Source organism: Antennarius striatus, chromosome 7, assembly GCF_040054535.1.
Source record: "Antennarius striatus isolate MH-2024 chromosome 7, ASM4005453v1, whole genome shotgun sequence".
Taxonomy (NCBI): Eukaryota; Metazoa; Chordata; class Actinopteri; order Lophiiformes; family Antennariidae; genus Antennarius; species Antennarius striatus.
Window position 1 is genome coordinate 23016119 of NC_090782.1, and position 27891 is coordinate 23044009.

Below are 27891 nucleotides of genomic sequence, written 5' to 3' on the forward strand. Positions count from 1 at the left end.
TGAAGACTGAAGACCAGACACTTATAGTTGTCTCGTCTTTGAAAAAATAAATGAATGAGTGAATGAGTGAACGACAGTAAGATCATATGGAAGTGAAGAATTGCTAAAACCTGGAGACAAATTAGAACAAAGAATAGTGCCATTGCCAGATTTGTGGTAAATGTCTGCTAAAAATTGTATATTTATACCTGCAAAGTGTGACAAAACAGGACTGAATGGAACAAACATCAAATGTGACCCCTGTGGTTCAGCCGATCAAAGGTATCTGATCAGCACTGATCTTAAAACAGCAATGTCATAACATCAGAGGTCACAGTTGAACAGATTCTCTCCTGACCTACAAACACACCCTGTCTCCCTTTGACAGAAGCAAACAATTGTCTGTGTCATAAAATCAGTCCACATGTTACATATGTGGTCCTTTTATTTCCTCTTTCTTGATATTATGTTTTTGTCCTTCTAGTCCCAAGTTTTTGTTTTGCTTTTTCCTGTATTCTGGGACTTACCGTAAACATCAAAAATATGAAAGTGTGCTGTAACTTCACTAATGGCCATGTTTGTGTGTTCTTGTGTCCTTTTTTTCATCCCCATAACAATACATGAGAACATGCTGAATGACCTGATCTAAAGAGATAAAGGCTTGGGAGGAACAAGAGCCATTGAAACCGAAGTCAAGAACGCAGACTTGGGAATTAGGGCTCCATCGAACAGACAACACAAAACACACAATAATTACGCTGGTGACAAATCTGGCTCTTTTTTAAACTCTGTATTAGGTTTTGGTCATGGATGTCAATAAAATATTACATTCATTACCTTCTAGATTTATTAATATCTGAGATGTAGGCTAAATATTAGGCTGAAATGGATCTTTAATCATAGAACAAAGAGACCTATCCCCTCCTTGCTCCTCATTGTGTATCGGAAAAAAAGGAAGTCAATATGAAAGAGGATACATGCCATAAAATTGCCAGGAAACTTAAGCCGCCCTGAATTAACAATAAAACAATTCTGAAATGTAACCAATGAATGCAAGCAAAGTGAATACTTTGATATTTTCTTGTATCTTTATGTGTGCTGGACCAGACTTTATTAATTAAGGGCTGTAGATATTTGGTATCTTATGACACAACTTCTCTTAATATATTAAGTTGTTAATTACTGTGTTCACAAGCCACAGAGGAGAACATGGACTCAGTCAGAGAACTTCAGAGCGCTCTGATGGATGAAGAAGAGGAAGATTCCCATTTGGCACGTATTTGTTGTTCTGTAAATTGAAAGACTTGATGTCTCTCCTAAATTGGACTATGTTCCATCCTGTCTGTTTTGAAAGGCGTAAAAAAAATGAGCTCAGCTGCTTTTCCTTCTACATAAAAGACACAGACAGCAGATTTGTACTATCTACCCCTAGGTTCAGAAATTATGATTTATAAAACCTTCATGAATTACGTGTTATTTCAACTACTTGCATTCCATCCACTGATTTCAACAGGATCATTTATATGACCTGTTCAATGAGTCGGCAGACCACATATCCCTCAGGAGTGGGGCTTCTTAAATATCACCGTGCCAAATCCAGGCACCTGGCTTTCTAAAGGATCTCTGATTGGTTTATTTCACATTGCATCCAAAACACACCTATGAATAATTAATGGAATAAATGCCTTGCATCTTTTGCCAAGATTTTTTTAACCATTTAACTAGCAAAAGGGAGTTGGCAACGCCCAACTTGGATCACTGAGCTTTTGATGCTTCACAAGGGTCCCATTTGTCCATAGTACATGATATAACTAACTGGAATGGGAGGTGCCATCTGACTAACCCATCCCTCTTTAAGCTTAGGTTAAAGCTATTTGTATTGAAGTTATTACAAGGAATCTATTGGCATATTTGCATTTGTGTTGAAGCATTTGTTGCAGCTCATGGTGATTGGATGAGATCGGATATGATGTCTTCAGGAGATCTGAATACAGCAGATTTCAACACTAATCGTTTTTCATTATTAATGAAAATGTAATTTTCACAGAAAGCATAGATTTGTGTGTCTTAAATGTTGTCTTTTGGATGTGACATAAGCTGCTTACGGTCTCATAGATTTGGGTGGAGCGACTGTGTCTGTAGCTGAGTCATGTTCCATGTTTTGGCTGTAAATGGCAGCTATTCCCCACTGAGATTCATTACAGTGTCCCTGCTGATAATCTACATTGTCTACATCGCGATGGGAATAACACCAGAACCTTTTCTTTTGTGTTATTGATGGACTTAAGCCAACTGAAACTTTTGAAGAGGGAGCAGGACTTCACATGTTCTTGGGGTGGGTGCCTTGTGAATCTTGTGTCACATGTTCTGAAGAGAAATCCACAAAAAAACAGGAAGTGGTTAAAAAGAGATTATTTTATTACCTGTCCTGATCACTATTTAAAAAAGTGTGGTTTCATGCAGAATCTGAACACTAAATTCAGAATTTTGTATGCCATTTTTTGTACTTATAGGGAGGAGTACAGTTATATAAGGAGAAACCTGTAGATTGACATATAGTTGCTTGAAGAGTTGGGGATGTGTCTGTAACATCCTGTTTGGAATATTCAAAGACACCAGCACTGTGTGCTCTTTGTAATCCATCCAGTTGACTTAAATGTTAAAAATTTTCAAGACATGGCTGAGGCTAAATGCTGAAACCAATAGCCATTAAAGTTGTATTTTTAGTGAATCTCGCATGATGAAACTGTTGCATAGACATTTTAGGATTTATATGAACAGTATAATTTATGGGCTTTATGAGACACAACGGTCTACCTGTATGCTGATGACTTTCAACTGTATATTGTTGTTTTCACCAGATACATACAATTCAATGACCTCAATATTGCTGGTTTGCTGGGAGGATTGCATAAAAAACAACTTTCTAGTTGATAGAATGAATTAATGAAAGTCCAGTATAAATAAAATAGGACAAATGTGAGGCTTTTCTGATTAGGCCGAGAATTCATCACTGAGGATACCATTGTCATTTTTTTCACATTTGAAATGCTATTTTCTATCCTTCCAGAAACATCAAATATATATATTGAAAAAAGATTTTTTTCAGAAAAAATGTTAAATGATTTTCCTCCAAGATTATTATTTTGAAAGTTTCAATTCTGGAGTCTTTGCATCGTTTTGTTTCCTGTTTGGTTAAAATGTAATATTAATTATGGACAACAATACATATTTCTATCGTTTCCATCTTTCCAAGGACGATTTATACAACTTGTAAACATTGATCTCGAGAAATGTCAAGCAGTTTATCCAATTTCACCATCACATCAAAGCATACAGAGAGGCTAGAGCAGAAACTGCCCTAAAAACCTCTCCAAAGCAGGTGTCTGTTTTTGGAAAGAGTAGAATTAGCAATCAAGAAAGAGATGATTTTAAAAGAAACATTTTTGTCATTGCACAGGTCTCTATTTGGAATGGCTGTATGTATTTAAAAATTATTTATAAATTGTAAAGCAGGCCGATGCTTCAATGCTTTAGTATAGTGAAGTACAAAAAAAATCACAGAATACAAAAATGGTGCTGGAAAATCTTTATTAACTGAAGCGTGCATCAGGTTTACACAACCAGTGAGATGCAAACAGTTAAATCCATCCTAAGAACAAGCAGCAGCAATGTGTGACATTTGAGGCACAAATCTGTTGGTCACTCGTCATCAGGAGGCGTCCTACTTGGGGTGGAAGCTACAATATTTATCAATTTATTCAAAAGATCAAATTAATAGTTCTTAAACTGAAAGTCAAAATGTTTCCTTCATTGGTTAACATTTTTGTAAGCTTAATGATTATTCAATCAATTACATCAATTATTTTGACATTCTAACTCAGTTTGGATTCTTAATAATGATTATATTGCATAGCTCTCTCATTTCAATAAATTTAGTTGTGGTTCTTAATTCATCAATCTTTTCATCAAGAGAAGAATTTTTACATTTTGCCAAATCCATATTCTGATGTTGTTTTATGATGCATGTACACCTTCAGAGATTTGGAATCACCTTCGACAAAAGCTTAATTTGAGAGGGTCACTTGTCTGAGAGGACAACTCAATATAAATTATCTGTACAAGCGATGGATGGATTTTCAATTATTATTGTAACAACAACACGAATGACATGAAGAGTCAAAGATGTCTCTGAGCAACAGCTAAATGATCACACTGGTAGAATACACTAAAAGTTTGGCAACAAAATCCGCTCAAAATTAATACCATTGATTTTGGTTTGAGAGTCAAGTTTAATAATATCTATAATAAGATGAAATTAATGAATGTATTGGCTTATCAAAGTTTTCTTTTGTGGTGAGCTTAATATATTATGGTCTGACTCAGTTGATTCTGTTAATAGCTAAATACACTATCACATTTGTGTTATTGAGTTTGGACTCAATGGCAATTTTAATCATTTAATTCATTGTCCTTTCTATTCAAATGAGAACATTTGTCCAATGTTTTTGATAACAATACAAAACTTTGGAATCCGCATTAATCAACTGCTGTTCATGTTGAAATAGCAAAAAAAATGAAGAAAATAACAAAAAACGAAAAGGTGATTCCAAATTTCGGAGCAACAACTTTTACAAGTTTGAATATTTGATCGTGATGATTAACAGCACATTGATAGTTCGGCTCTTCCTGCTGCAAGAATATAATTTGAAAACATTTTAAAATATATCACGTATTTCTTGGTCGCCATCATTCAGTCATCTCTATGATATGGCTAGCAAGCATATTTTCGATTAATGGTCGTCCTTCTTTTTAGTTATGGGCGAGGCTTTTTCCTACGAGGGTAGATGTGATGCGAAAGGAAGATGAAGAAGGATTGTTGGTTGTGTCTGTAGTGCTGTAGCGACAAAAGACCAAAGGTTTTGTTAGTTATTGGCTTTTGAAGTTTCAAAAGCAGATCAAGGGTTGGTTATTTTTTCATCATTGCTTGCTTAATCTGTACTGTTTCATTTCATTTTATTTTTGTTCTATGCCTTTATTTTTTAAAGATGTCAAAAAAAGAGATGACATAAAACATCAGGCAGAATGTTCTGTGACAACACAAACTTCCATTTCCATTTTTACATACCGCTTGCTAATCCACGCTTCTCTTCCCTCTGTAAATCACTGGAGACAAACAAAAATTTATGTGACCTTTAGATACTTAACTAAACTTTAAAATGAAAAAGTAATTATACAGAATATTTGCTCAGGATGAGACACACTCACCTGTACCCACGTTACTGCCCAAGCAAGTGACTAAAAAACAGAAACAGAACACAGCCAAAGTAAATAGATGTTTGTGTGTTTTATGCTCTAACTCTCTTGCATGCTGTTTTTCTCTTGATACAAAATACATGCAGGTTTGAACCTTCCATCATCTGCATCCCAGTGAAGCGGTCATACCTGAGTACAGCCGGTGAGGGCAGAAGAGGACTTTAGCGCCCTCTAGTGTAAGCGGAGCCACCACAACACTGTAAACTTCCCCACACTGGACACCTGCCACGTCACAGCTGTTCTCCCCCAGAGACGCTGTGCAGGTGTAGTTGTTGCTACTGGCAACCATTTCTGTGACATAGCTGTAGTTGCCGCCGGCGTTGTGCCAATACACCCGCAGAGAGTTACCGGCCTTGTAGATCTTGACCCCCGACGGGCAACAGGCACCTGGGAGACATGGTGTGTGACAGTAGACTCAAAAACAACAGCAACAGTTTATATAACCATAGTTAAATTGCAGAGTCAAATTATTTATACAAATATAATTCAATGCCTAAATTATGATGCGTTATTATAGATTAAGCAGCAGCTCCAGCTTTACCCACTGAATCATTAAAATGATGAAATTTTCATAAAATAAATATGATTTGCTTATACAAAATATGCCGATCCACATGACAAAAATTATACATGGATTATTATATATTTTAATTCAGGCTAATATTTTTGTACTTTTAGTCTTAGTTCAATCAGAATATGAATGCAGAACTTTTAGGCCGTAAAAGGAATAACTCCTCTATTTAGTTTATTCTTTGGAAATAGTTAGAATAGCTGTTTTTTTCAACTGCTGTTTCCATGCTTCATACAGCATTATCCCATTTATTGTGTTTGATTTGAAGCTGGTATGTATATATTTTCAGAGGTAACAAATTTTTCGTTATTTATGTGATTGTGTTATCACTCAAGAAACATTTTTCAGCACCAGTTGAAGTCCGTTTGAATTTCTTTCTCTTTTTTGGAAAATGTGGTCACTCACTGGAGGAGAATCTGTTATAGGTGCAGTTGGACATTTGTCCGCTGTGGCTGTATGCTTCCATGGTGACAGTGTAGTTGGTCCCACAGGTGATGCATCCCATGAGGCAGTGGGAATCTTTGGTGTGGCAGCGGGCGTGACCATGCATTGAGGTCAGAGATGTGATGACAGAATGGGCGCCTTTTGCATAAGACCACGACACATTGGTCATTGCTTGAGTCACCTGATCCACTGTCAGATGCTCTGGGCAGCAGGGCGCTGTAAAAGATGAAATAGATGAAAATACCTGAATACATGTGTTAAATACTTTTAATTAGGTAATATAATATAGGATTTAAGCTGACAGAGCAGAAAATGAAGGGAAACTGCAGAAAAACACTTCCAATCCCTGCTAAAATCTGGCATTGGAGGCCTCTGAATTCCATACTGTTAAGTCACTTTACCCTTGAAATTTCCACCTACTGATATTTCGACCCAACTGTATTTTTTAATAGAATGAATCGATCCAAACCTTAGACTACTCACCTGTTTCCAGAGAGTCAGAGAAGCTGGGTAAACTCTGGCCGGCGGCGCTGACCGCCATGACGCTGACTTCATACTCGGAACCACAAGGAAGGTCAGTGATGTCACAGTAGCTTCCACTGGTGGTGCAGGTGTGTACACCATCATATCCCACAGCGCTCACCATGTAATTAGCATCCCTGTTGTTTGCTGTCCAGCTAACACCGATGGAGGTGGAATTGTTCGAATGCAGCATTAGATCAGCCGGCATACACGGAGCTGACGGGGATGCGAGTGGAAAGAGTTAATGGAGTTGCCTGATTTGATCCATGCAGTATTTTTATGATAGTTCAAGAAGAATTAGACATTTATAGTTAAACTTTATAATTAATGGTAATGTAAAACAGCAGTATACACAAGATTTTATTGTCTATACAAACATAATGGCCACAAGTCACTCTATTAAGTACACAAATATAATCTAATCCAATCCATTTTTTACAAATTCTGCTTCCTGATCATTTCTAATGAAGCCCATTTCAGTCAAACAGATTAATTTAAGTATATAATCATACAAAGGATTGATTTTTATTTTACCTGTGTCTTGGATCTGATATTCGCATTGATAGTTGCATCCACTAACTTCATTGCAGGGTGACACGTGCACATGGTAGGGAGTGTCACAATGGAGGTCAGAGAGTGCGCACACCGGCGCCGTGTCCTTACATTGGACAAAGTGAATATAGGATTGCCAGTCCTGAGCCTCGATCTTGTAGTCCACCGCCCCCCGTGATGGCATCCAGGTGATCTCCAGAGTGTCAGTGCTCACTGCAGCGACGGCTACGTTCTCTGGGCAGCATGGCACTGAAAGACAAAAGCCATATTGCATTAGCATTAAATGATCACAAACAAGAAGTCGATAAACATATGCCGATGATAAATCTTAAAACACGTCACCTCCGTCCCCCTCCATACCTGCGGTGTAGTTCAGGACGTTTCCTTGAGGGCTCTTGCCAGCCTCGTTGAATGCGAACACGGACAGCAGGTACGTGAAGCCGCACTCACAGTGGTAGGTGCAGTTGTTGCTGGTGGTGTTGCAGGTGTCCTCGCCTCCGTCACCTCTCTTGATGTAGGCCTTGTATCCGTCGGCGTGAGGCACCGCGTCCCACGTCAGGCTGCAGTTTCCTTCTGATGAGGCCTGGTAAGCCAAAGACCCAGGTGGGCAGGGGTCTGAGGAAACAGGACAGTAGGGGGTTCAGGTCCACACGACCTTTACTGCTGTCAGAGAGTTGATGATACGTAGAAAAGTGATTCATTTAGACATAAACAGCATATGATTTATTTAATGTCGAGAAGGAAATTTGTTGCAGGTGATTTTTTTTTGTTTTTGGTGTAGTATTGCAACATGATCAGTGTTTTGTATAGAGCTTCATCCATCTAATCAGAATATATCAGAATATGATGCAATAAAATAATGGTTGTCTTATACCCAAATCTTAAAAGCTAAATTTAAAGCTAAAGTTCTTGACTTTCTTGAATATTGTTCCTTAATGGTAATAATGGTTACTACACAAGGTTCCTCTAACTAGTGTTGAGGGTTAACAGTAGCATTATGGGTTCTCTAATGTTACACTACTACTAACACTTTAACTTTAATTTATTATTAATTATGATTTCTGATTGGCAGAAGAGAAAGTGCTGTAAAATAAAATTATGTCGTATATATCGTTTTATATCTAAATGGATAAATCTTTTGCCTTTGCACCTATCAGACAAAATCTCCGGTGAAGCACTGTTCAGATTTGAGGCAAACTACTCTGTTCACATGCACGCTAGACCATTACACAAAGAACAAGCCACACCCACTTCCCAGAGGGGTGAATTCGAGATTACGAGCATCAAATCCCCACTACTCACAGGTGACAAACACAAGAGGACTGGAGGGGTAGGTGGGCCCAGCATCATTTACTGCGATGACATATATGGTGTAGATCTCCCCACAGCTGATTCCCCACAGCACGCATGAGTTGGAAGTGGAGTTACAGTAGAGGTATTGGTCTGTCATTACACGGTAGTGGATGTATCCATCAACGTCCGGATCAAGCTCCCAGGACACAGACAGCCCGGACAAGTTGCCGCTGACAACAGAGGCACTGACAGAAGTTGGTGTAGGAGGGCCTGAAACGCAGCAGAAAACATACAAGTAGTCATCAGAGGGCACACTTAAAACACACACACACACACACACACACACACACACACACACACACACACACACTACAACTTAAATTAGATGTTGTGTGGTAAGCTGATGTGAACTGGTTGGATACCCAATTCTATGTATACACCTATCATTTAATTTCGGTTTAATACATTTGGATTTGTAAGAGATATACTGTATATATACAGTATATATACACATATATATAATGTTCACAACTTATTGAAACTTTGAAAAGCGTATAGACTAGATTGGAGCTTCTGTTGTGCTAATGTAATTTTACTTTCACTGCAGCTAAGGGTATAAAATCGCTCATAGAGGTGACTTCCAGTGACTTCTTACGTGTCGTCTGATTGACGTAGGAACTGCGTTCTCCTTCTCGACCCTCCACATCCATGGCAACAGCATCGATCATGTAGAGCGAGCCGGCCTCCAGACCAGAGATGGTGAAGATGGTGTCCGAGGTGGTGTAAACCAGGCTGGTGCCTGAACTCAGTTTGTATAATGACAGGTTGTAACTCACAGCCTGAGCAATGGGGTACAAGGATACAGTGATACTGTCGTTGGTGGGGGAGGACGTGTTGTCAAACTGAGGAGGAGGCAAAACTGTGGAGACATTTTGATCGGTTAATGTTTGAGTTGAGCGGGATTTGAACGCTCTTCATCATTACTGTCATCACTTATCCGTAATGAAATGTTTACTTATTATTCATATAACTTAAAATCTTCAAAGCAAAAACTTCCAAAATATCAATATAAAAAAAATATTCACTCAAAAAACAATGCACCTGAATGAAAGACTGTAAATCCTAGATGTTTGCTTAAAGCATTAAATATTGACCAAATAATCAACCGTCAATATGTGCATTTTATAATTCCTCAGAATCTAACATAAAAATAGAAAAAATCTATCTTTGAGAAATAAAAGACAATATTAGCAACTGGTAAATCAAATAAGGTCATACTGCTTGCTATTGTTGGGTGTTTTTTTTTTTGTGGTTTAGGAAGATCACATTATTCCTCCTGGGGTGAGAGTGAAGGTGAGAGATGACATCTCCCCTGTCATGACCAGGTCAACTCATTGTGTTTGACGGAGAGCTGTCAGGTACAGTTACCACCTGTACAGAAGGGTCCTGGGGCATTTACTGGTAGACAAACCCGGATTTAGAAGCTGAAACTGGAATTGACTGAAGATGATCTGTATCTGTATACATGCACTCATAGTTTTGTATACAGTGTCTTTTCTGCGAGACAATGAGGCAGATCAAGTGGCTTCTCCAGGCCATGAGGAGTACTGAGAAGGGTTCTCAATGTTTGTTAGAGAATATATGACTCATTTTTACATAGAAAACAGCCCTCAGGTGATGAACGAATGAACAACAGCAGCCTACTTGTCTTTGCGTTCACCGGAGGAGACGGTTGGCTGCGGAGTTCGCCGTTGACGGCTATGACGCTCAGCGTGTAATCAGTATATGGTTCTAGGTCGGTAATCTCAGCAGGGGAGGACCACACAGTGTCCTCTCTGTAGAAGCCGTAAGCATTCCGGACACGAATGATGTAATGAGTCGCTCCGACGCTGGGGTCAAACTCCACAATCAAGTTCCTGCTGTCCTTTGACTTCACCGTGTGGATGGAACCCATCACCTGTGGGGCTGAAAGGAACCACGATGGGTTCAGAGCGTGATGTTTTAATTTACATACAACATTCACCTACCAACTGAATTTAGCTTAAAAACTTGAACAATTTATTAAGACTGATATAATTTAGATGGTTTAAGTATTTAGAACTTAACTGTAATGTTATGATAGTCCACAGGTCATAGTACAGTTCAATACTTTTAGATACAGTCAAACACATACAACATAGTACATAGTGTAAAAGAATAGAGCATTAAATAAATATACTGTGATTAAGTGGATTTAATGTATGGACTGAAAGTATGGACTGAACTGTATCTCACCTGTGGTTGAGTCCAAACTGGCAGAAATCAGTGTTGCCTGGGCGACATCCAGAGCATCAAGCGTGAACGTATACATGATATTTGGGGACAAAGAGTTAATTGAGCCCATCACAGTGTTTTCACCAAAGTTGGCAAAAGCAATTGGGTCACTTGGTGAGTCAAGGCGGGCGACTGAGATCCTGTACGAGGTGGCTCCCACAACCCTGGTCCATCTCAGAATCATAGTCTTGGATGTTGCTGAAAATACGGACACTTGGATTGCTGATGAGACAAGTAAAATAGTTGGAGATCATTAATCACACTCTCAGACATCTTTACTCATAAATGGATCCTAAAGACGGGCTTTTACCCATTCATTCTTAGAAAAGACACATAGACACTGACTTCATGTTAAAAAAAGGACATACGATACCTGATTGGGCTGTAACCTGTAAATTTATATGTGAAAAAATATTAATATAAATAGTATTTATACCAATAGTTTTATGTCATATCACAATTAATAGAAATCAATTAGCGGTATCAATTATATCACCATACCTGTGAACATATGTGCAGCAAGACTAAGAATCCCAGCCACTTCAAATTTCCCATTCTCCACTTGTCCTGTAAACACACTTCCAGACGTCTACAGTTTTGTAAAACTTTAAAACCCTTCACTCTTAGCTGTTGTATCTTTTCAAAAGATAGTGTTTGTGCTTGTTGAAATACCTAAATATGACCCTGCCCATTTGAGGAAAGCAACCAATCACAGTTACCCAGAAAGATTCACATTGAACAGGTGCAGGTCATGCAGCAGAAAATGGAAATACCTTTAAGCTGAAGGTATGATCTAATTTCAAGGATGTAGTCAAGCTACCATAAAGGCATTGGAAAGAAATGGATTTCCCCAGACAGAAATCTCATATCACTTGCCTTTACTTGGAGGTGTCAAAATACATGAAGTTCATTTCTAGAGGCCTCTTTCTGCCAAGAGAAATAACACACAAAAAATGTTATGAATAAAGTTGGGGCAAAACAAGCAAAAGTAGCCAAAGAATTTGTCTTTGTGAGAAACTGAGATCAGTCGACGCGAGATAAGTCAAAACTCAAATCAAAGTTGAACTCAAATCCTCATATTTAGGTTTTAAATTATAACTTGTTTACTTATTTTAAATTATTTCATGCTTGAATTCATATATAAATATAAACTCATAATTTGATTGGAGAGGATCTCCTAATTTTGTAGTTCTACTATCTAGTTCTAAAAACTACAGCGTCGCGCTGTCTCACACTTGTTCGTGCTGATGACGTCACCGCGCGTGGGCACGGGACAGGAAGAGGCGCAGAAAGAAAAAAAAGATGGCTACAGGCTCAGATCACGGACTCAAAAAAATAGTTTGGAAAAGTAAGTTCACCCAAATTGGACGGTGCTTGTGGCGCAGGTGGAATAATGCGACGATTATTCAAATCATTGTGAAGTAAAGCAGATTTTAACTACGAACTCCTGCTCCTGTTAACTTTTAGGAATGACAGTGAACGTTATTCTGCTTTTAAACGGAGCGGAAGTTCAAACACTAGGTTTGGCAAGGTTCAAATTTACTGTCAGCGGGTCGGTGTTAGACTTGGGTTACACTTCACTCCGTCGCTTGTTATCACTTGACGGTCGTGGAGTGAAAGCAGGACTTAGTTACGTTCAGTTGTTAGCAGCCCCACCTTATTTAAGCTGGCTAACTTAGAATAAGTGCAGCTAAGCTAACGTTTTGTACAAATCCTGTGTTAACAAATCGAACATGTCTCGTTTGTATTTCCTGAAGCTCTGTTGAGGTTGGATGTTTGTAAACATGTTTGAATTGTTATTTAGCGACGCTAATATTAGATAAAGTTCACCAAAATAGATGCATTGGGCTTTAAATGTAGTTCCAGTACTTCTGTCAAAACAATAACAAATACAGGATTTAAAGTTTGCTGTAACTCCAACTATGAGTAAAATCATGACAGATGCATGACCATTTTAATCTCTTGTTTCATACTTTTTTTTTTATAGTAATGTATTCCAATGTACAATTTGCGTCATGTGGAGACATCTAAATAATAAATTAATAAATTAATAATTTTTGATGCTGTTATAAGAGATTGAAGGTAACAACGTGTCATAGGTGTTTTGTTGGCAAGATTATTACAATTCATAATTAAGTACAAAATAACTTCAAATTTTCTGAAATATGAATAAGTGGAGAATTCTATGGCTATACTGTCACCAATACATACATTTTTACTTTGCGATTTCTTCTCTAACTGATCGGTTATTTGCAGTCAAATTCCATATTTGAGCTGTGTTTTGTGAAATTGTTTTCTGTGCAGCTCTACCTCATAATACAAGCAAATGTATTCACATTAGAGCGTTAATAATATGACTAATGTACTGATGGAAGTCAAAATCACTTGTTCAACTCAAATTGATTAAACTCTAGAATCAAGATAGAGCTCAAAAATTGAAGTCAAGTGCAGCAGTTTGTTCATTAATGTTTTTGACAAGCCATGTTCTGTTTCCAACAGAAATAAGAGAGACTATTATTGCAGACTGCAGAAAATCAGAAGTATGGAAGGTAAGACATCTCTTTATCTACTCAGTAATGAGTTGTGTGTATATTTTTTCAAATTGACAGCCTCTGTATTACTGATCCAACTTTTATGTGATTGGTTCTTTGATCCACTGTGACTTGCTTACAAACCACGGCTTATTGATCTTCATAGATTCTGATTCTGGACCACTTCACCACCAAGCTCCTGTCATCATGCTGCAAAATGTCAGATCTGATGTTAGAGAAAATAACAAGTAGGCTGTGTTACGTTAATCCAATACTGACTTAAATAGATTAAATTCAATATTTATGTGTGGCTATCAGTAGCAACTCTGTCAAGTAAATATTTTGTTTCTTAAGTTGTGGAGGACCTGTTCAAAAGCAGAGAGCCTGTTCAAGAAATGAAAGCCATCTACTTCATGTCACCAACGGCTAAGGTTTGTTATTACCCTGAAATTATGCTTTATCATGATGCATCTGTAATTACATTCATAATATATGTTAAATTTCATCAGAAACTTGGTTGTAGTATAATAAAATGGATTTGACTTCACAGTGTGTGGATGCCTTTATCAGTGACTTCAGGCCCAAACCCAAATACAAATCAGCGAATGTTTATTTCACCGACTGTAAGTAGCTTATGAATCACAACTTTGTTCCATTATACAAATACAAAATAAATTACTTGTACCCAATGTGATTATACTGTTGATTTACTTTTATCCAATAGACTGTCCTGATGACCTGTTCAATAACATGAAACTGCACTGCGCGAAGCACATCCGAGTCTGCAAAGAAATCAATATAAGTTTCCTGCCACAAGAGGCACAAGTGAGTGGACGCTTTAAGTTTCTCAAGTGAAGCATTTCCTCATTTCCAACCACGCAACTACTTTGTTGTATTTTGCTCTATTGGTGCTTGGAATGCATTTGTCTTGGGCGTTGGCTGTTTTTAGCAATGATGTAATGACTTTCCAAATGTTGTTTTATCTTAGAACTTTTGCCGTTTAGAATCACATTGTAATTTGTTGTACAATCACATGCAAATTGCCCTATCAAATTTAAATTCTTTGTGTTTGTTTAATATTTTCCAGGTGTTCACGTGTGGTAATCCAGGTGCTTTCCGAAGCATCTACAGTCCACACACTCAGGACAAAAAGAAGACACTGGAGGCACTTGCAGATCAGCTTGTCACGCTTTGTGCCACATTGGACGAGTATCCGGGAGTCAGATATAAGAAGTAAGCGATGACAGATGTAGTTTCCCTGCTGGCGACGTGCCACAGCCCCAAAGCAGTGCAGCACCTTTCATGAGAAAAGCTTGAATGTGTTATCTTTGACAGAAAAAAATAGTCAAGGTTTTAGTTTTCTTGTAATGTACAAACAGCATACAGTAAACACATTTGTGTCTGTAAAAGCACCAATTAGGACATATTACTTCCAACAACTCATTCTTTTATATCATTTATATAACTGATATCAAATGATTTACATGACTGAACAATTTATATCATAACTAGAGATGGTAACATGGAGAACGCCAAGACGCTGGCAGAGTTGGTGGACAACAAACTGTCCAGGCACTACGAGCTGGACGAGGGCAGCAAGAAAAAGGTGAGATAGTATCTTCAGTGAAGGATGTTTACACAAGAAACAAAAATGTCAGTACTGGAAGAAAATGAGAACCTGAAAACACAGCATAATGTTTCCCTGCCAGCTCAGCACAAGGCAACATGTGAAAGATTCAGCTGTTCTATTCTTTGTTTTAAGCAACTTAGTACTTGGAGATAGCCGGTGTCTCCTGGTCAAAACTGTGCAGTGTTACAGAAAATAGAGCTGAAGAAGGGGTCAATGTACGTAGTGACCACTCTACAACTGATGAAGTGCTTCACCTGTTTTTACCTCTTTTCCCTCACTAGGGAAAGACCCAGGCCCAGCTGCTGATAGTGGAGAGAGGTTTTGACGCCGTCAGCCCCCTCTTGCATGAGTTGACCTACCAAGCCATGGCTTACGACCTCGTCGATATCCAGAATGACACCTACAAGTAATCCAAGATTTTCCTTCTGTACAGTGTCCCCCAGAAAAATCGTTTGATTGGTGGAAAGAATCTCCACAACTTTCAACGCCAAAACCTTTTAATTTTTGTCAGGTATAAGTCTAAAGATGGCTCAGAGAAGCAGGCGCTCCTGAATGAGCAGGACATGCTCTGGGTGAGGCTGAGGCACAAGCACATCGCTGAGGTGTCCGCGTAAGTTTCCAGCGTCTGAGGAACATTACGGATACCATTCCTTTCTCATCCCGACCTTCAGGCCATTTTTTTTCTTTCATCAGACAAATCCCTGTAATGGTTAAGGAAATATCTGCCAGGAAGAAGCAGCCAGATGGGAAGGTGCGTCGCTCCAGTTTCTTTTTATGAGCTCCGTTGACGAGATGTGAAAGCATTTCTTGACCAAATATTTATTTTTTTCAGATTACAATCAACAATTTGGCCCAGATGATGAAGAAGATGCCTGCATTCCGCAAACAGCTGACTGAGGTAGGCAGGACTGGGGTAATTTCATTAGTTCCAGAGTCGTTCGCTGGTCAAAGGTTATCCAGGTAGCCTGAAACAATTCAGGTTCAAGTAGGATTTCAACAAAGATGTTATTTACTCCCTACAATTATAGTCCTAAGCAATCATTGAGTGTTTGTTGGACGTGTTGCCTCAAAGGTGTGTTTTCATGTGTGGTTGATTTCATCATGTTATTAGCAGCAAAAACAACTTTGCAGCCTGATATGTTTCCATTCACGCTGTGTTTAACATCTCTGTCTGGTTTGTAGAAAACGATTCATCTGCAGTTGGCCGAGGACTGCATGAACCATTTCTCCAACAATGTGGAGAAACTCTGCAAAGCTGAACAGGTGAGTCATCAGATGTGGGGACAAATTTTAAACCCTTTTTCAGTAGATAAGCTGCTTGACACGAGTTTATCAAAAAAAGAAAAAACTAAATGAGGAATTTCTCATTTCTGGAAGCATCTTCCATTAAAATCTCTGGAGAAGCTGGTTCTCCAAGACGCATTTATCAATAAATATTACATTTGAAGCATTCACAAAATTCCCAGCCTGAATGTGGGGTTCAGAAATGTTTTTTTCTCCTTCAGGACCTGGCAGTGGGCTCAGATGTAGACGGGGTGAAGGTGAAGGATCCCATGAGGACCCTGCTGCCTGTGCTGCTACACCCATACAGCACCCATGACAAGATCAGGGCTGTCCTGCTCTACATCTTCAGCCTCGGCGGTACACCAGTCTGTTGTTTCACTGCTCATTAACATTCTATAGAGTAGCTGCAGCAGGGTTTTGAGTTTTGAACTGCCAGGCAGGAGACCTAGAGGAAGACCAAAGAGGAGGTTTATGGATGTAGTGAAAGAGGACATGAAGGTAGTTGGTGTGAGAGAAGAGGATGCAGAAGACAGGGTTAGATGAAGGCAACTGATTGACCCCTGAAGGGAAAAGCCGAAAGAAAAGAAGAAGAGTAGCTGCAGCAGGATACCAGCATGAAGGAGAAGTCAGCTAGGATATAAACTGATCTTTCATAAAGAAAAGTGATTACCATCCCCATGGTTGTTATTTTTTAATAAATGAATTTGTGTAATTGACAAGTTAATAGGACTGGAAGCTTTAAACCAATGTAAGAATTTCACAGTGTAAATTTTTTGCTGCATGTAAACAGGAACAACTGACGAAAACTTAAGCAAACTCATCCAGCATGTCAAGATCGAAGACGAACGAGAGTTCATCCTGAACTGGAAAGAACTTGGGGTCCCCATCATCACATCGGTATGAGGACGAGTGGAACAGGTGAATTTTCTTGTTCCCGTCCGTCATCCTCTAACCGGTCCTGCTTCCTGTTTTCATCTTTTCTCTCCAGCCGAGCTTGTTCTCTCGCAAACCCGCCAGACGGGATCGTTCCCAGGAAGAGACGTACAATCTTTCCAGGTGGACTCCTGTCATAAAAGATGTAATGGAGGTCAGTGTGAAGCATTCGTGCCTTTATTTCACCTAATGTGAAGTTTAAACTCGACACCCTCAATAAATTATGAGTAATTCCAGAGAGCAGAGATGGAATGAAGGAAAGTAAGAAAAGAAGTTCAAGCATTTGCATTAGTTTCTTTTTTCAGCTCCCAGCATGGAGCTCAGTGGAGGTTATTGTCCCAGTCTACATGGGATTTGTGAGAACGATTCTATAGAAGCACCACAGAAGTAGGTTATAGGATTCAGGTCATCTGATAAGTATTTGTGTGTCAGACATTGTCTCAGCATCTATAGAGTAAAGAACGCAGCAGGTGTGTGTCGATCCCTGGGGACCGTCTCTCTGTTTACCAATGTACAGATGCTTTTTTTTTTGTATGTTAAATATGTCAAGAGGTTATTACGGTGAGAGGAGATTGTTTTGTGTTAAAACACAGATAGGATGTCATTGTCCCGTACTACATTTTTAAATGTCCTATGTTTCAAATGTCCTGTAAGCTCAGCTGTAAATCATGAAAGAAACAACACAAGTGGTGTAAGTGTTGGTGAAAAAACACAGCTGTAGAGGTCACGTCTCAGAAACCAACGGAAACTAAGAGGGGTTGTTTGTGAGTTGTGTGTTTGTATACATATTTAACAAAAAGATCTTTGAACTGAACTTTGACAAATTAAAAATGTGTTGTTTCAGGATGCCGTGGAGAACAAACTAGACACCAAAGAATGGCCGCACCAGTCTGAGTGCCCTGCTGCCTGGAACGGATCCGGAGCTGTCAGGTAGGTGAACGAACACAAGAACTGAGTCAGTGTTGTCTGAAAATAACACACCAAATTCAGCTTGCGATGGTCCACATTCTGTGAAAGCCAAAACTTGGTTTTTAATTGTTTTTTTTAAAAATGTTTTTAAGTTTGAACTCCAGTTAAAAATACCCGTCTACAATCACGTAGAACTGATTAGCTTTTGTGTTTTCATACAGAACACAACAACCCTGTATAAAGAACGTTCCCATCTGTTATTACAGGTGAATCCAGGTCATGAGCGACCTCTAGTGGTCATATGTGACATTACATCCGGCTTTAGCTGTTGACTTGCTTTTTTTCCCCCAGAATCACTTCAGAATGAGTTTGCTGGCTTGAAAGATTTCCTCCCCCTCCCCCAATCTTTCTTCCCAGGATTTTCATTCTCTCCACATTCTGGATATGCAGCTGCTGCTTTTTTCTGAAACGTTCATCTCAGTAAATGTCTGTTTTTTTCTCCTCAGCGCCCGGCAGAAGCACAAAGCCAGCGCTGCGGATGAGCGCCGAACTGGCTCTCGCCTCATCATCTTCATTTTGGGAGGAATGTGCTATTCTGAGATGCGATCTGCCTACGAGGTCACCCAGACTGTAAAATCCTGTGAGGTCATCATAGGTGAGGCTACAAATTCACCTGTTCCTCTAGACATGTCTTTGACTGCTCTGAAATTACTGACTACTGCTGAACCTCATCATCCTTTTACTTTGATTCCAGGGTCTTCTCACATTTTGACTCCAACCAGTCTTCTGGATGACATCAAGGGTCTGAGCAAAGGCCCGATGGAAACGTTCACAATAGAGGAAAGGAGCAACGCCTGAGAGGTGTATGTCTCATCATCACACCTCCCAAAGCTTCCTCCGCCTCGCCGCACATCGAATCAGTCAGCACAGCGCACTCAAGTTAACAAGGGAATCTAATTCATTGTGTGTTAAAGTTCTCAGTCAGCGTGAGGACAAAATGTCTACTAACTGGGTCTATAAAGGAAACTGATTTATTTAGCTAACACTATGACCTGCTTGAACCGTTTGTATGTTGTCATTTTATTTGAGAGATCATTATATTGTTTTCTGCTCTGAGCATTTCAACTAATAATGCCTGACATGCCTGTGTGTGTTTGCCTTTGCAAAAGAACATTGGTGATGTTACGTTTTGGGAGATCATTAGAACATTCAGCGATGGAATAGTTTTTGAACGGGGTGCAGAGTTAATGTATGTGTTTGTATAGGTGGGCACCAAGTTCCTGCTACGTCACTCTGACCTTTTTCACTCTTGTTCATAAATGCAATTTTTGAGGTGTTTTTATCACATCTATGTCTTTTTTGACCAACTGACTAATAAATGGATGAAGTTGTTCAAACTGCATTTGAAGTGAGTGCTGCCCTCTGTTTTAGTAAGCTCCTGCATGAGCAAAGTGAGATGGAACTAAATAAAAGCTGAGGTAGCCCCTCATTGTTTGTCATGTCTGCAGAGATAACAGATGTTCATGCATTTAATAACTGCCCAGTAAAAACTTCTGTAGCCCAATGTTCGTAAGAAAAAAGGTTTTATAAATATTAACACAAACTACATTCCACAGAACGCTTTGTGTCCGATGACATTTAACTGTCGAACAGACAATAGACAAACGAGGTCAGGAAGCTCCTGTGACCCAAAGATTGAATCTGCAGCCTTTAAGTTATTCATGTTTGAAATCTGCACACAATGCAGAAAAATGTAAAGTAAATAAACCAAACAATCGGGGTGTAAGTCTGTAAGTGAAGAGAGACTTTTTGTGTTCATGGATCAAATATTTAAAAAAACGTTAACTCCTATTTTGTGATGTAACTGAATAACAGGGAGGAAAAATTTATGCTTGACTTGAAGAAAAAGACGCAGGTGTTATAAACTCGCTTCAGATCTCCAACCTGCAAAACTAGGTGAAGCATTTCACAAGGTTCGGAGAAAATTGAAGCATACAATAACTCATTTCCAGTTAATCACCGGTTTGTACATGGAGAGCTTGTAAAAAAACCCTCTAGTTTAATACATTTGGAATGTTATAGCTCATTTATCAGCAGAAAATATTTAAAGGAACAAAACTTTTTTAAAAACTTTACTAGTGGGTGAATATTGCACAATTAAAACAAGCATTCTAAAGCCAAAGTTATTAAATACTGTTGTTGCTTTGGAATCACTTTAATACATTAATTAGTAATATAAAAACGATCAAACCTGGCTGAGGTTAAATCTTTACTGCCAAGGTGCCCTAGAGCAAGGCACTGTCCCCTTACTGGCTTTGTCCTCTTACCAGCTGCTCATGGTGCAAACCACTCTAGAGCTGCCCGCCACTCTACATCCCATTAGAGCGCAAATATTTGGAGAGGAAGAAAGTCATTTCCCTACGGGGATTATTAAAGGATTGGTGTATTTTAATATTTTTTTAATTTAAAGCTCAGCTCCTCTTAGCAGAAGTCTACTAAACGCTAACGCCATTCAGTTGTAGCTGTAGTTTTCCTCCATCTCTGGGCTCTCCAAGATCTCTTCTGCGATGCTCGAAAGCTCAGAGACTGTTGGGGATTTCGTCGTGACACTTGGGGGCCCAGAGGGTATTCTGGATTTGGAAATTTCACTCGAGTGCCGGGTAAGATTTCTGGGTTTATAAGTAGTACTTCTTTGGGGGCCATCAGCACCTCCTGGATTGAGAGAGACAGACATCAATACTCGTGTTAATATTTACATATTCTAATCATCCAAACATTAAAACTAATCATCCAAACATTCACTGATATCACTTTTGTTTTTTAATTAGCTGTAACTGTTGAACATAAATTCCCAAATTCCCACCTGACAGCCGAATACACTCCTTCTTGTGTCTTTCATCCCACGCTTCCAGTTTGCAGGCGGTGGAGCAGTAGTAAACCTTGTGGCAGCGGCTACAAGGAATCAGCTTCACGGAGTAAGAACGACCACACTGATAGCAGAACTTCGTCTCTGGTTTCCTACAAAAACATGGAGACAGTTCTCTGAAAATTCAAATTTGAGTGGGACAGATTAGACACATTCAAATGAAAGTGAATAAAAGCAGGTCTTCCATTAATTGTGTGTGGTTGTGTACTTGTGTTTTCCAGTTTTGAGTGGACTTTCAAAGCTTTGGAGGGGCGTTTTGGGAGATACGGCTTCTTCCCCTATGAGCACAAGGCTGTCTTTGCTACTGCCTGTAACTTTAATACAGTAGAAACACGACACACACTCAGAAACACCAAATAATGATGTCATTTTATCACGTTCACGCCTTTAAAAAACACAAATACCTTCTTGCTCTTCCTCTAAATCCTCTTCTTGGCTCTGCTGTTCAGCGATTTGTCTCTGCAGATCTCCCATCGTGCTCAGCAGCTGGCGTCGTGCTTTGAATGTTTCCCTTTCCTCGATGCTCAGAGCGTGGAAGGGAGGGTTGGCGATACGCGTGTCCTACATCCAGACAGATGAGACCGTTTGAAAGGAATCCGGAGGAAATCATGCAGCAAAAACACAAATGGCTTCCAAAAGAGCCAAATAAAGTCAAATAAAAACACAAAAAAAAAAACATCCTGAATTTCATTTTGTGTGTTTTATCTTGAAAAAGACGGGAAGTGTTTTCACGGCTGCTTTGCTACCTGGTTGAAGGAGCGGTGAGCAAAGTCGACTGCGGTTCCCACGGTGTCACCCACCAGGACTGGCATCTTCAGGTCAGCACCAGCCTGAGCTAACATCTTCAACTACATCAGACACACACACACACACGACTCAACAGAACACCTTTACATGACTCAACAATTTTGATATAATTATACAATAAATAAATGGGTGAAAGTGTTTCCTGTTTGTGGTGCGTGTTGGTGTCCTGTACCAGTTTGGGTCTGTTGCTGCCACAGTTGTAGTTGATGTTGGCGATGGCGCAGAGGGCGTTGCCCACCCTGCAGCCCAGAGGGGTGTTAGGGTTCGCCCCCCCGTTTAACAACTCCTTCACTGCCTGGACATAGAAGAGAAACGGGTTTAAGACTGTGAGTGTGTGTGCGTGCGTGTGCGTGTGCGTGCGTGTGCGTGTGTGTGTGTGTACTCATGGCTTACCAGGTCATTTCCTGTTGATATAGCCAGGGACAGAGGGGAGTGTCCGCTCCACAGCAGCTCTGTGTTGGCTCTGTGGGACAGCAGGAGGGCGACCACCTTACTGACATTCTGCAAACACCGAAACAAACCAAATTCAAAACTGCTTGTTACAAAAAAACGTCATGCTTTTAGCGGAGCGTCTCATCAGTGACGGTGGATATGTGTGTGTGTGTGTGTGTGTGTGTGTGTGTGTGTGTGTGTGCGTGTGTGTGTATTCACTGGATACTGGCCTCAAAGTCACCATCTCTCTGGCAGGCCACGTGCAGAGCCGTCCGGCCTCCGTCGTTGGGATGTGGGGTCTCACTGGTGCTCAGTGGCTCCTGGGTCTTTAAGGACATTTGCATTAAAAAAAATCTTTAATTTTTAAGTGTCGTTGAATTTGGTGATGGAACACAAACCTGATCCAGCTCATAGATCTGGTTTTGGTCGCACGCCCGTGCGTCCGGGTCGGTGATGGCGTGGAGCAGCAGCTCTGTGACGCGGGGCCCTGCTGGGCCCAGCAGGGCGGCGGCGACGTGCAGCGGATAGAGGCCGTTCTTCTATGAAACGGACGACGGGTTTTAATGTAAGGAGAGATGACGGATTTAAAAGAAAAGAAAGTATACTTTATTGATCCCCAGGGGGAAATTACATTGTACATAAAATACTATCAGTACAGAAAAATATTTCCTGCCTCGGGTGGAAGTGGAACGTCAGTGTGAGCTCCAGACAGCAGCAGCCTCCTGACGCCGTCCACGTCACCCGCCATGATGGGTAAAAAAAGGACGGGCATGGGAACCTTGGACACGTCGGGTCCGGCTCCCCGCTCCAGTAACAGCTTCAGCGTGCTCAAGAGAGCGCGATGTCTGTTCAGACGCCGCAGAGGGAAAACGATTTGGTATCGCTAGAGGAGAAACAGACAGGAAAGATGAGGACGGAACCGACCTGACTTTCATCGCCGCCATCCTGCGGACCGTCTCCTGCGTTTCAGCTCGCTGAGGAATCCCCGTACGACTCAGCGCTTCTGCTGACAGCTGCATCATTTCGTCCGTGACGCGGATCTCATAGCTGCTGACCGAGCAGGTGGAGTCAAAGGTCGGCTCTGGGGTGGGGTCTGAGTCTTCGCCCTGATGAAGAGGAAGAGTCGGGTTGACTTCAGTGAGTTTAAACAAGTAGAACACGTGAACTCTGAACTCGGTACCTGAACTCTGTGAGCTTTACCATCCCTCCACTGCACGCTGCCCAGCGTGAGGAGACCATCCCACACCGGAATGCAACGGTTCACTCCAAGAAGTTCCTCACTTCCTGTCTCTACCACATCCTCTTCATCAACACGGCTGCATCCCTTCTCCACATCTGCCTCGTTGCATTCCTCTTCCTCTCCCTCCTCCCCCTCTCTCTCCTCCTGCAGATCTGACATCTCATGTTCACCCAGGTGAGGCCAGCTTTCAGCCACGTTCTCCTCTTCTCCTGTTGTCCTGGAAACACCACAACAAACAGTTGACTCATGCAGAGACAGACAAATACACAATTGCAACACAATTACGGTCAGGCACTGCAGGATACACATGATTTCAGATAAATATTGCACCAGAGAGGTGATCTGAATGAAACCCTTACGGGTCAGAGAGGTCGCTCCGGTCTGTCGGAGGTCTGTCGTTTAGTCTGGTTGAGTCTGCAGCGACGTCCACGCGGCTGATCTGAGAACTGTTCCCACGTGTAGACAGGTTTCTCAACCCCTGATGACACATCACACACACACACACACACACACACATACACACATACACACACATTTCAGTTAACTGTGCAAAACTCAGTTTAATGCATGATGACCGTGGGTCTAGAACTGATGAAGTAGCAGATTAAAAACTGCGTTACTTGAGTTTTGGCGGCTGGTTCAGTGAAAGTCTTCTGCAGAGAGTCAAACGGGTAGTAGAGGACGTGACACACCGCCAGAGCGGACATGCCTTCACTGTTCAACTTGTCAATATCAGCACCGGAATCCAACAACCGGTGGATCACGTCGTTATGGCAGTTCACCTGACGAGTACACACAAAAAGGGGGTAAAAAAAAGGTTTAGATGCTGAAGAAATCAAATGAATCAAGAGATAATGAGGGATAAAAATCCATGTTAGGTTACCGTGGCAGCAATCAGTGCAGTGTGTCCCTGGGCATCTGCAACGTCGGGGTGGACAGAGCTGGTCTGGAGCATCCGGGACACGGCCTGCAGGTCGCCTCGGGCGGCGTGCTGGATGAACAGCTCCGAAAGGACCTCTAGGGGCCCCTTGGGGCCGAAACCTTCCCTGTTCAGGGCAAGAACCGCTGTCATCTCCAGGTTCACGCCCTCCACCTGCCGTCTGGAGACACACATGCATCCATTTCAGTTGCACGCTTCTCAAAGTGAAAGTTTATTCCAACCTGCTGATGATTAAATGTGTTTTGACCTGTGTTTGTGAATGTGAGCCTGCAGGCGGGATTCCAACGGCAGGTGGGCGATCGGGTCTCGCTTGTATCCTCTGTATGGATCCGGCTCCCACAGGTCGCCGTAAAAGAGTTGATCCAACTCTCTTCTTCGATTCGGCGGCAGCGGCAAGTGATCCCCGTCTGTTGAGTAGCTCTCAATGCCGGGCGGGAGGATGAAATCATCGTCTGACAGCAGATCTCTGTTCGGATCCCACTGAATGGATAATCGGAGGAGCGGTAATGCCGAGTTTTGACTCAGGATGTAAAGCTGCTGGTTTCAGTCGGTGTGTGTAGATGCTTTTACCTGGGGCACCTGCTGGAGTCTGTGGTCATCGTTCACCTGAGTCGGCGGACTTGCTGGTGCAGCTGGGTCCATGTAGGCCGCATATTCAGGAAAGTTCTTCAAGCTAAATCCCTCTTCCATGGAGGTGCAGAGCTTTAGCAGACGCTCCCCGACCCAAACACCCACATCGCTGCACCCATCTGGGTACCGGATCACGCCTGGACCAAACCTCTGGTCGGTGTGATACAGACCCTGGGAGGGGAGAGGTTGGTTTGCTATTTACGTATTTGTTATTTCTATACATTATTTATTTGTTATTTCTATACATTAAAGATCTTTTGGACAGATTCCATCCAAACCCATCGCTCCATCCTGCTTACTCGAAACGTGGCTCCATCCGGAAACTCCAGACGTCCCCATCCTTCCTTCCTATCAAGGTAAAACTTGCCAGTGAACTTGTGGCCCGCGGGCCAAGTGTAGGTCCCATCGCCATGTTTGTAGTCTTTGTAGAAAGAACCCTCGTAGAACTACAAAAACCAGCAGACGTGAGGGAGATGCAGGCAGTGATTTGCTTTATTTAAACTGATGGTTGATTTTAAACAGATGTAATAAATAAACCTTCTCCATTCAGCTATTTGTGGCTTTATTTACCTCTCCATTTCTCCACGTGTATTTTCCTCGACCGTGTTTTAATCCGTTCATAAATTCCCCTTCATATCTGGACCCGTCGTTCCACTCCTGGGTTCCGAACTCATGTCGCGTCTCGGCTCCTTTGCGGACCCCGCGCTGCGCCTCTGCTCCCGGCGGCTCTCTGCCTCCTCCGGCCGGGGACACCGCGCCTCCTCCGGCCGGGGACACCGCGCCTCCTCCGGCGGGGGACACCGCGCCTCCTCCGGCCGGGGACACCGCGCCTCCTCCGGCCGGGGACACCGCGCCTCCTCCGGCCGGGGACACCGCGCCTCCTCCGGCCGGGCCGGGCTCACCCGAATCCACCATTAAAAACTCGGTTCAAGTTAACTCCACGTCAACTTTACGCACACTGTGTAAAATAAATAACGGTCGGTATTTTGTGTCGGTTTGTTTCATATTGATGCTTTTTTTTTTTTTTTTTTGTAACAATTTAACGGTTTGAATCCTTTGAACTTTTTTAGGCGTCACGCATTCAGATTGGAGTCGCTACTTTCACGGTTGTCATGACGACAGTTGCTGCGCTGACGCACATGACGCACATGCGCAAACAAAGTGTGAAGAATCGGTTGTCAAGACATCAGATCATTCCAGGATCTCCAACTTTTCAGGATGGACGTGGCCCGGTGTCGGGTGAGACTCCATCAAAAACAGTGGCAGCAAAATGTGGAAGAGACCCAGTAGGTCTCCAGAACCATACTCTAGAACCACAGGTTCCCAGCAGACCAGTCCACAGACCCTAGAACAACTGGGCCCAGCTGACAGATCCAGCTTTGCCCAGCATCACAAAGCTGCTGCTCCACGCCATCATGGACCCTGATGCACGGGCGTGTGTCAGGGTCAGATCTGTCCAACTCAGAAAAGCATCCTGCATTAACCCAAATTCATCAGTTCTATATGTTATTTAGTACTGTATTGGTTCACTGTATATTAAATAACCATAAATGTCTTTATTATGTACTGACTTCTTCCTATGCTTAGACTATTAGTAAAAACAACGAACAAGTCTTTGGTGACTTTGACTCTCAGTGGAGAAGATAAATACCTCGATGGCTCTGGGACCACAGAGACAAGACAACATGAAATTTGGATCTAAAGACTGCAGGTGGCGTTTCCTTTATGGAGTTTCATGCCACACTACTGACGTGTGAAATATGTAGATTAAAAATGCCACAATATCAAATATAAATATACTGACCTCACAAAACTCAGTGTGGATATGAGTGGCAGCTCCCTACAAGTGAGGAGGTCACGACCTTTGAGCCTTAACCCCACTTGGTTTGGGAAAAGATAATGGAGACTGTTCAAATTAAACTGGCTTGTCAAAGTTCAACTTTGATTATTTCTATGAATGGATTTTGTCAAGTTTATACTTTAACAGATGATAAGGTACTGATATCAGAAAGCTATTTAGAAAAAGTTTTGTCTTATGAAATTTATAATACAAATGTCCAACAAAAAGGGACTCATCCCTGATTACGGATGATGCTTTGGTGTCCTCTGGTGGATGTCATCAGGAGGTGTCTGTGTCTGTTACAGTTGATTATTTTGGCACATTTTACACATCTTTGATGCTTTTAATCTGAGGACACGATTTAGAATAAAGATTGTCATTGCAGCAGTAACCAGTAACGACCAACAAAGCATTCAAGTTGGATCTGCAGAGACATATTGCAGCAAAAAGTCATGCAAGCATCGGGCACCAGATAGTTTAAACAACTCTCAACCAATGAAAGTGTAAGATTGGTCGGTGGAACCAATCATGACCCAGGAGCACAACTCTGATCCAATCAGAACTGACATTGACTGATAGTTCACAGCTTGCAATAATGATGACTCAGCAGTTAAGATGTTTGGAAGGCCAACTTTACTGAAGGAACGTTTGGAGGCAAACACTGAGAGGAGATACAGCTCAGTTCAGAGAGACCAGATCTGGAGGAGGTGAAATGAGATAAAGAGAAAACTTTGTCGGACAAAGAAACTTCAAGCAAAGGGAGACTGACAGAGTTCCTTTGACAAAGGAAGTCTTAATC

General features: G+C 41.3%; 3 protein-coding genes across 3 annotated transcripts; 1 reads left to right on the forward strand and 2 right to left on the reverse strand.

Annotated features, from left to right (window-relative positions):
• Window positions 1–4785: 4785 nt before the first annotated feature.
• LOC137599463 (fibronectin type III domain-containing protein 7-like) lies at window positions 4786–11263 on the reverse strand. The gene is made up of 13 exons (XM_068320417.1): window positions 11254–11263; window positions 10952–11212; window positions 10382–10642; window positions 9333–9596; window positions 8687–8947; window positions 7745–7999; window positions 7367–7633; window positions 6794–7048; window positions 6272–6526; window positions 5425–5682; window positions 5248–5277; window positions 5108–5145; window positions 4786–4876 (listed from the first exon to the last, which is right to left on the reverse strand). The coding sequence occupies exons 1-12, from the start codon at window positions 11261–11263 to the stop codon at window positions 5114–5116; spliced, it is 2409 nt and encodes an 802-aa protein (XP_068176518.1). The 3' UTR covers window positions 4786–4876; window positions 5108–5113.
• Window positions 11264–12267: 1004 nt separating this feature from the next.
• On the forward strand, window positions 12268–19677 carry stxbp3 (syntaxin binding protein 3). Its single transcript, XM_068319077.1, has 19 exons — window positions 12268–12338; window positions 13490–13539; window positions 13688–13769; window positions 13876–13952; window positions 14072–14144; window positions 14246–14346; window positions 14609–14754; window positions 15034–15127; window positions 15433–15557; window positions 15663–15761; window positions 15845–15902; window positions 15984–16049; window positions 16334–16414; window positions 16657–16792; window positions 17226–17332; window positions 17424–17522; window positions 18213–18298; window positions 18784–18932; window positions 19032–19677. The coding sequence occupies exons 1-19, from the start codon at window positions 12293–12295 to the stop codon at window positions 19133–19135; spliced, it is 1779 nt and encodes a 592-aa protein (XP_068175178.1). The 5' UTR covers window positions 12268–12292; the 3' UTR covers window positions 19136–19677.
• Window positions 19678–20047: 370 nt separating this feature from the next.
• ankmy1 (ankyrin repeat and MYND domain containing 1) lies at window positions 20048–26189 on the reverse strand. The gene is made up of 19 exons (XM_068319465.1): window positions 25823–26189; window positions 25552–25698; window positions 25193–25423; window positions 24870–25102; window positions 24566–24782; window positions 24303–24464; window positions 24042–24160; window positions 23623–23899; window positions 23367–23548; window positions 23116–23287; window positions 22841–22981; window positions 22673–22768; window positions 22404–22511; window positions 22183–22305; window positions 21950–22051; window positions 21608–21764; window positions 21412–21517; window positions 21141–21295; window positions 20048–20989 (listed from the first exon to the last, which is right to left on the reverse strand). The coding sequence occupies exons 1-19, from the start codon at window positions 26165–26167 to the stop codon at window positions 20790–20792; spliced, it is 3273 nt and encodes a 1090-aa protein (XP_068175566.1). The 5' UTR covers window positions 26168–26189; the 3' UTR covers window positions 20048–20789.
• Window positions 26190–27891: the final 1702 nt, after the last annotated feature.

What these genes read in the sequence shown, in the direction of transcription:
- LOC137599463 (XM_068320417.1), bottom strand. An exon ending in CTACGTCAATCAGACGACAC is followed by an intron (nt 8,948 to 9,332) that starts GTAAGAAGTCAC and finishes GCTGCGTTTCAG; the next exon opens with GCCCTCCTACACCAACTTCT. An exon ending in CTATAACAGATTCTCCTCCA is followed by an intron (nt 5,683 to 6,271) that starts GTGAGTGACCAC and finishes CATGTCTCCCAG; the next exon opens with GTGCCTGTTGCCCGTCGGGG.
- stxbp3 (XM_068319077.1), top strand. Translation starts at nt 12,293, where the DNA reads ATGGCTACAGGCTCAGATCACGGACTCAAAAAAATAGTTTGGAAAA. An exon ending in AGAAGCAGCCAGATGGGAAG is followed by an intron (nt 15,903 to 15,983) that starts GTGCGTCGCTCC and finishes TATTTTTTTCAG; the next exon opens with ATTACAATCAACAATTTGGC. An exon ending in ATCCTGTGAGGTCATCATAG is followed by an intron (nt 18,933 to 19,031) that starts GTGAGGCTACAA and finishes CTTTGATTCCAG; the next exon opens with GGTCTTCTCACATTTTGACT.
- ankmy1 (XM_068319465.1), bottom strand. Translation starts at nt 26,167, where the DNA reads ATGGTGGATTCGGGTGAGCCCGGCCCGGCCGGAGGAGGCGCGGTGTCC. An exon ending in GACTCCAGCAGGTGCCCCAG is followed by an intron (nt 25,103 to 25,192) that starts GTAAAAGCATCT and finishes TTATCCATTCAG; the next exon opens with TGGGATCCGAACAGAGATCT. An exon ending in CTGCACTGATTGCTGCCACG is followed by an intron (nt 24,465 to 24,565) that starts GTAACCTAACAT and finishes TGTACTCGTCAG; the next exon opens with GTGAACTGCCATAACGACGT.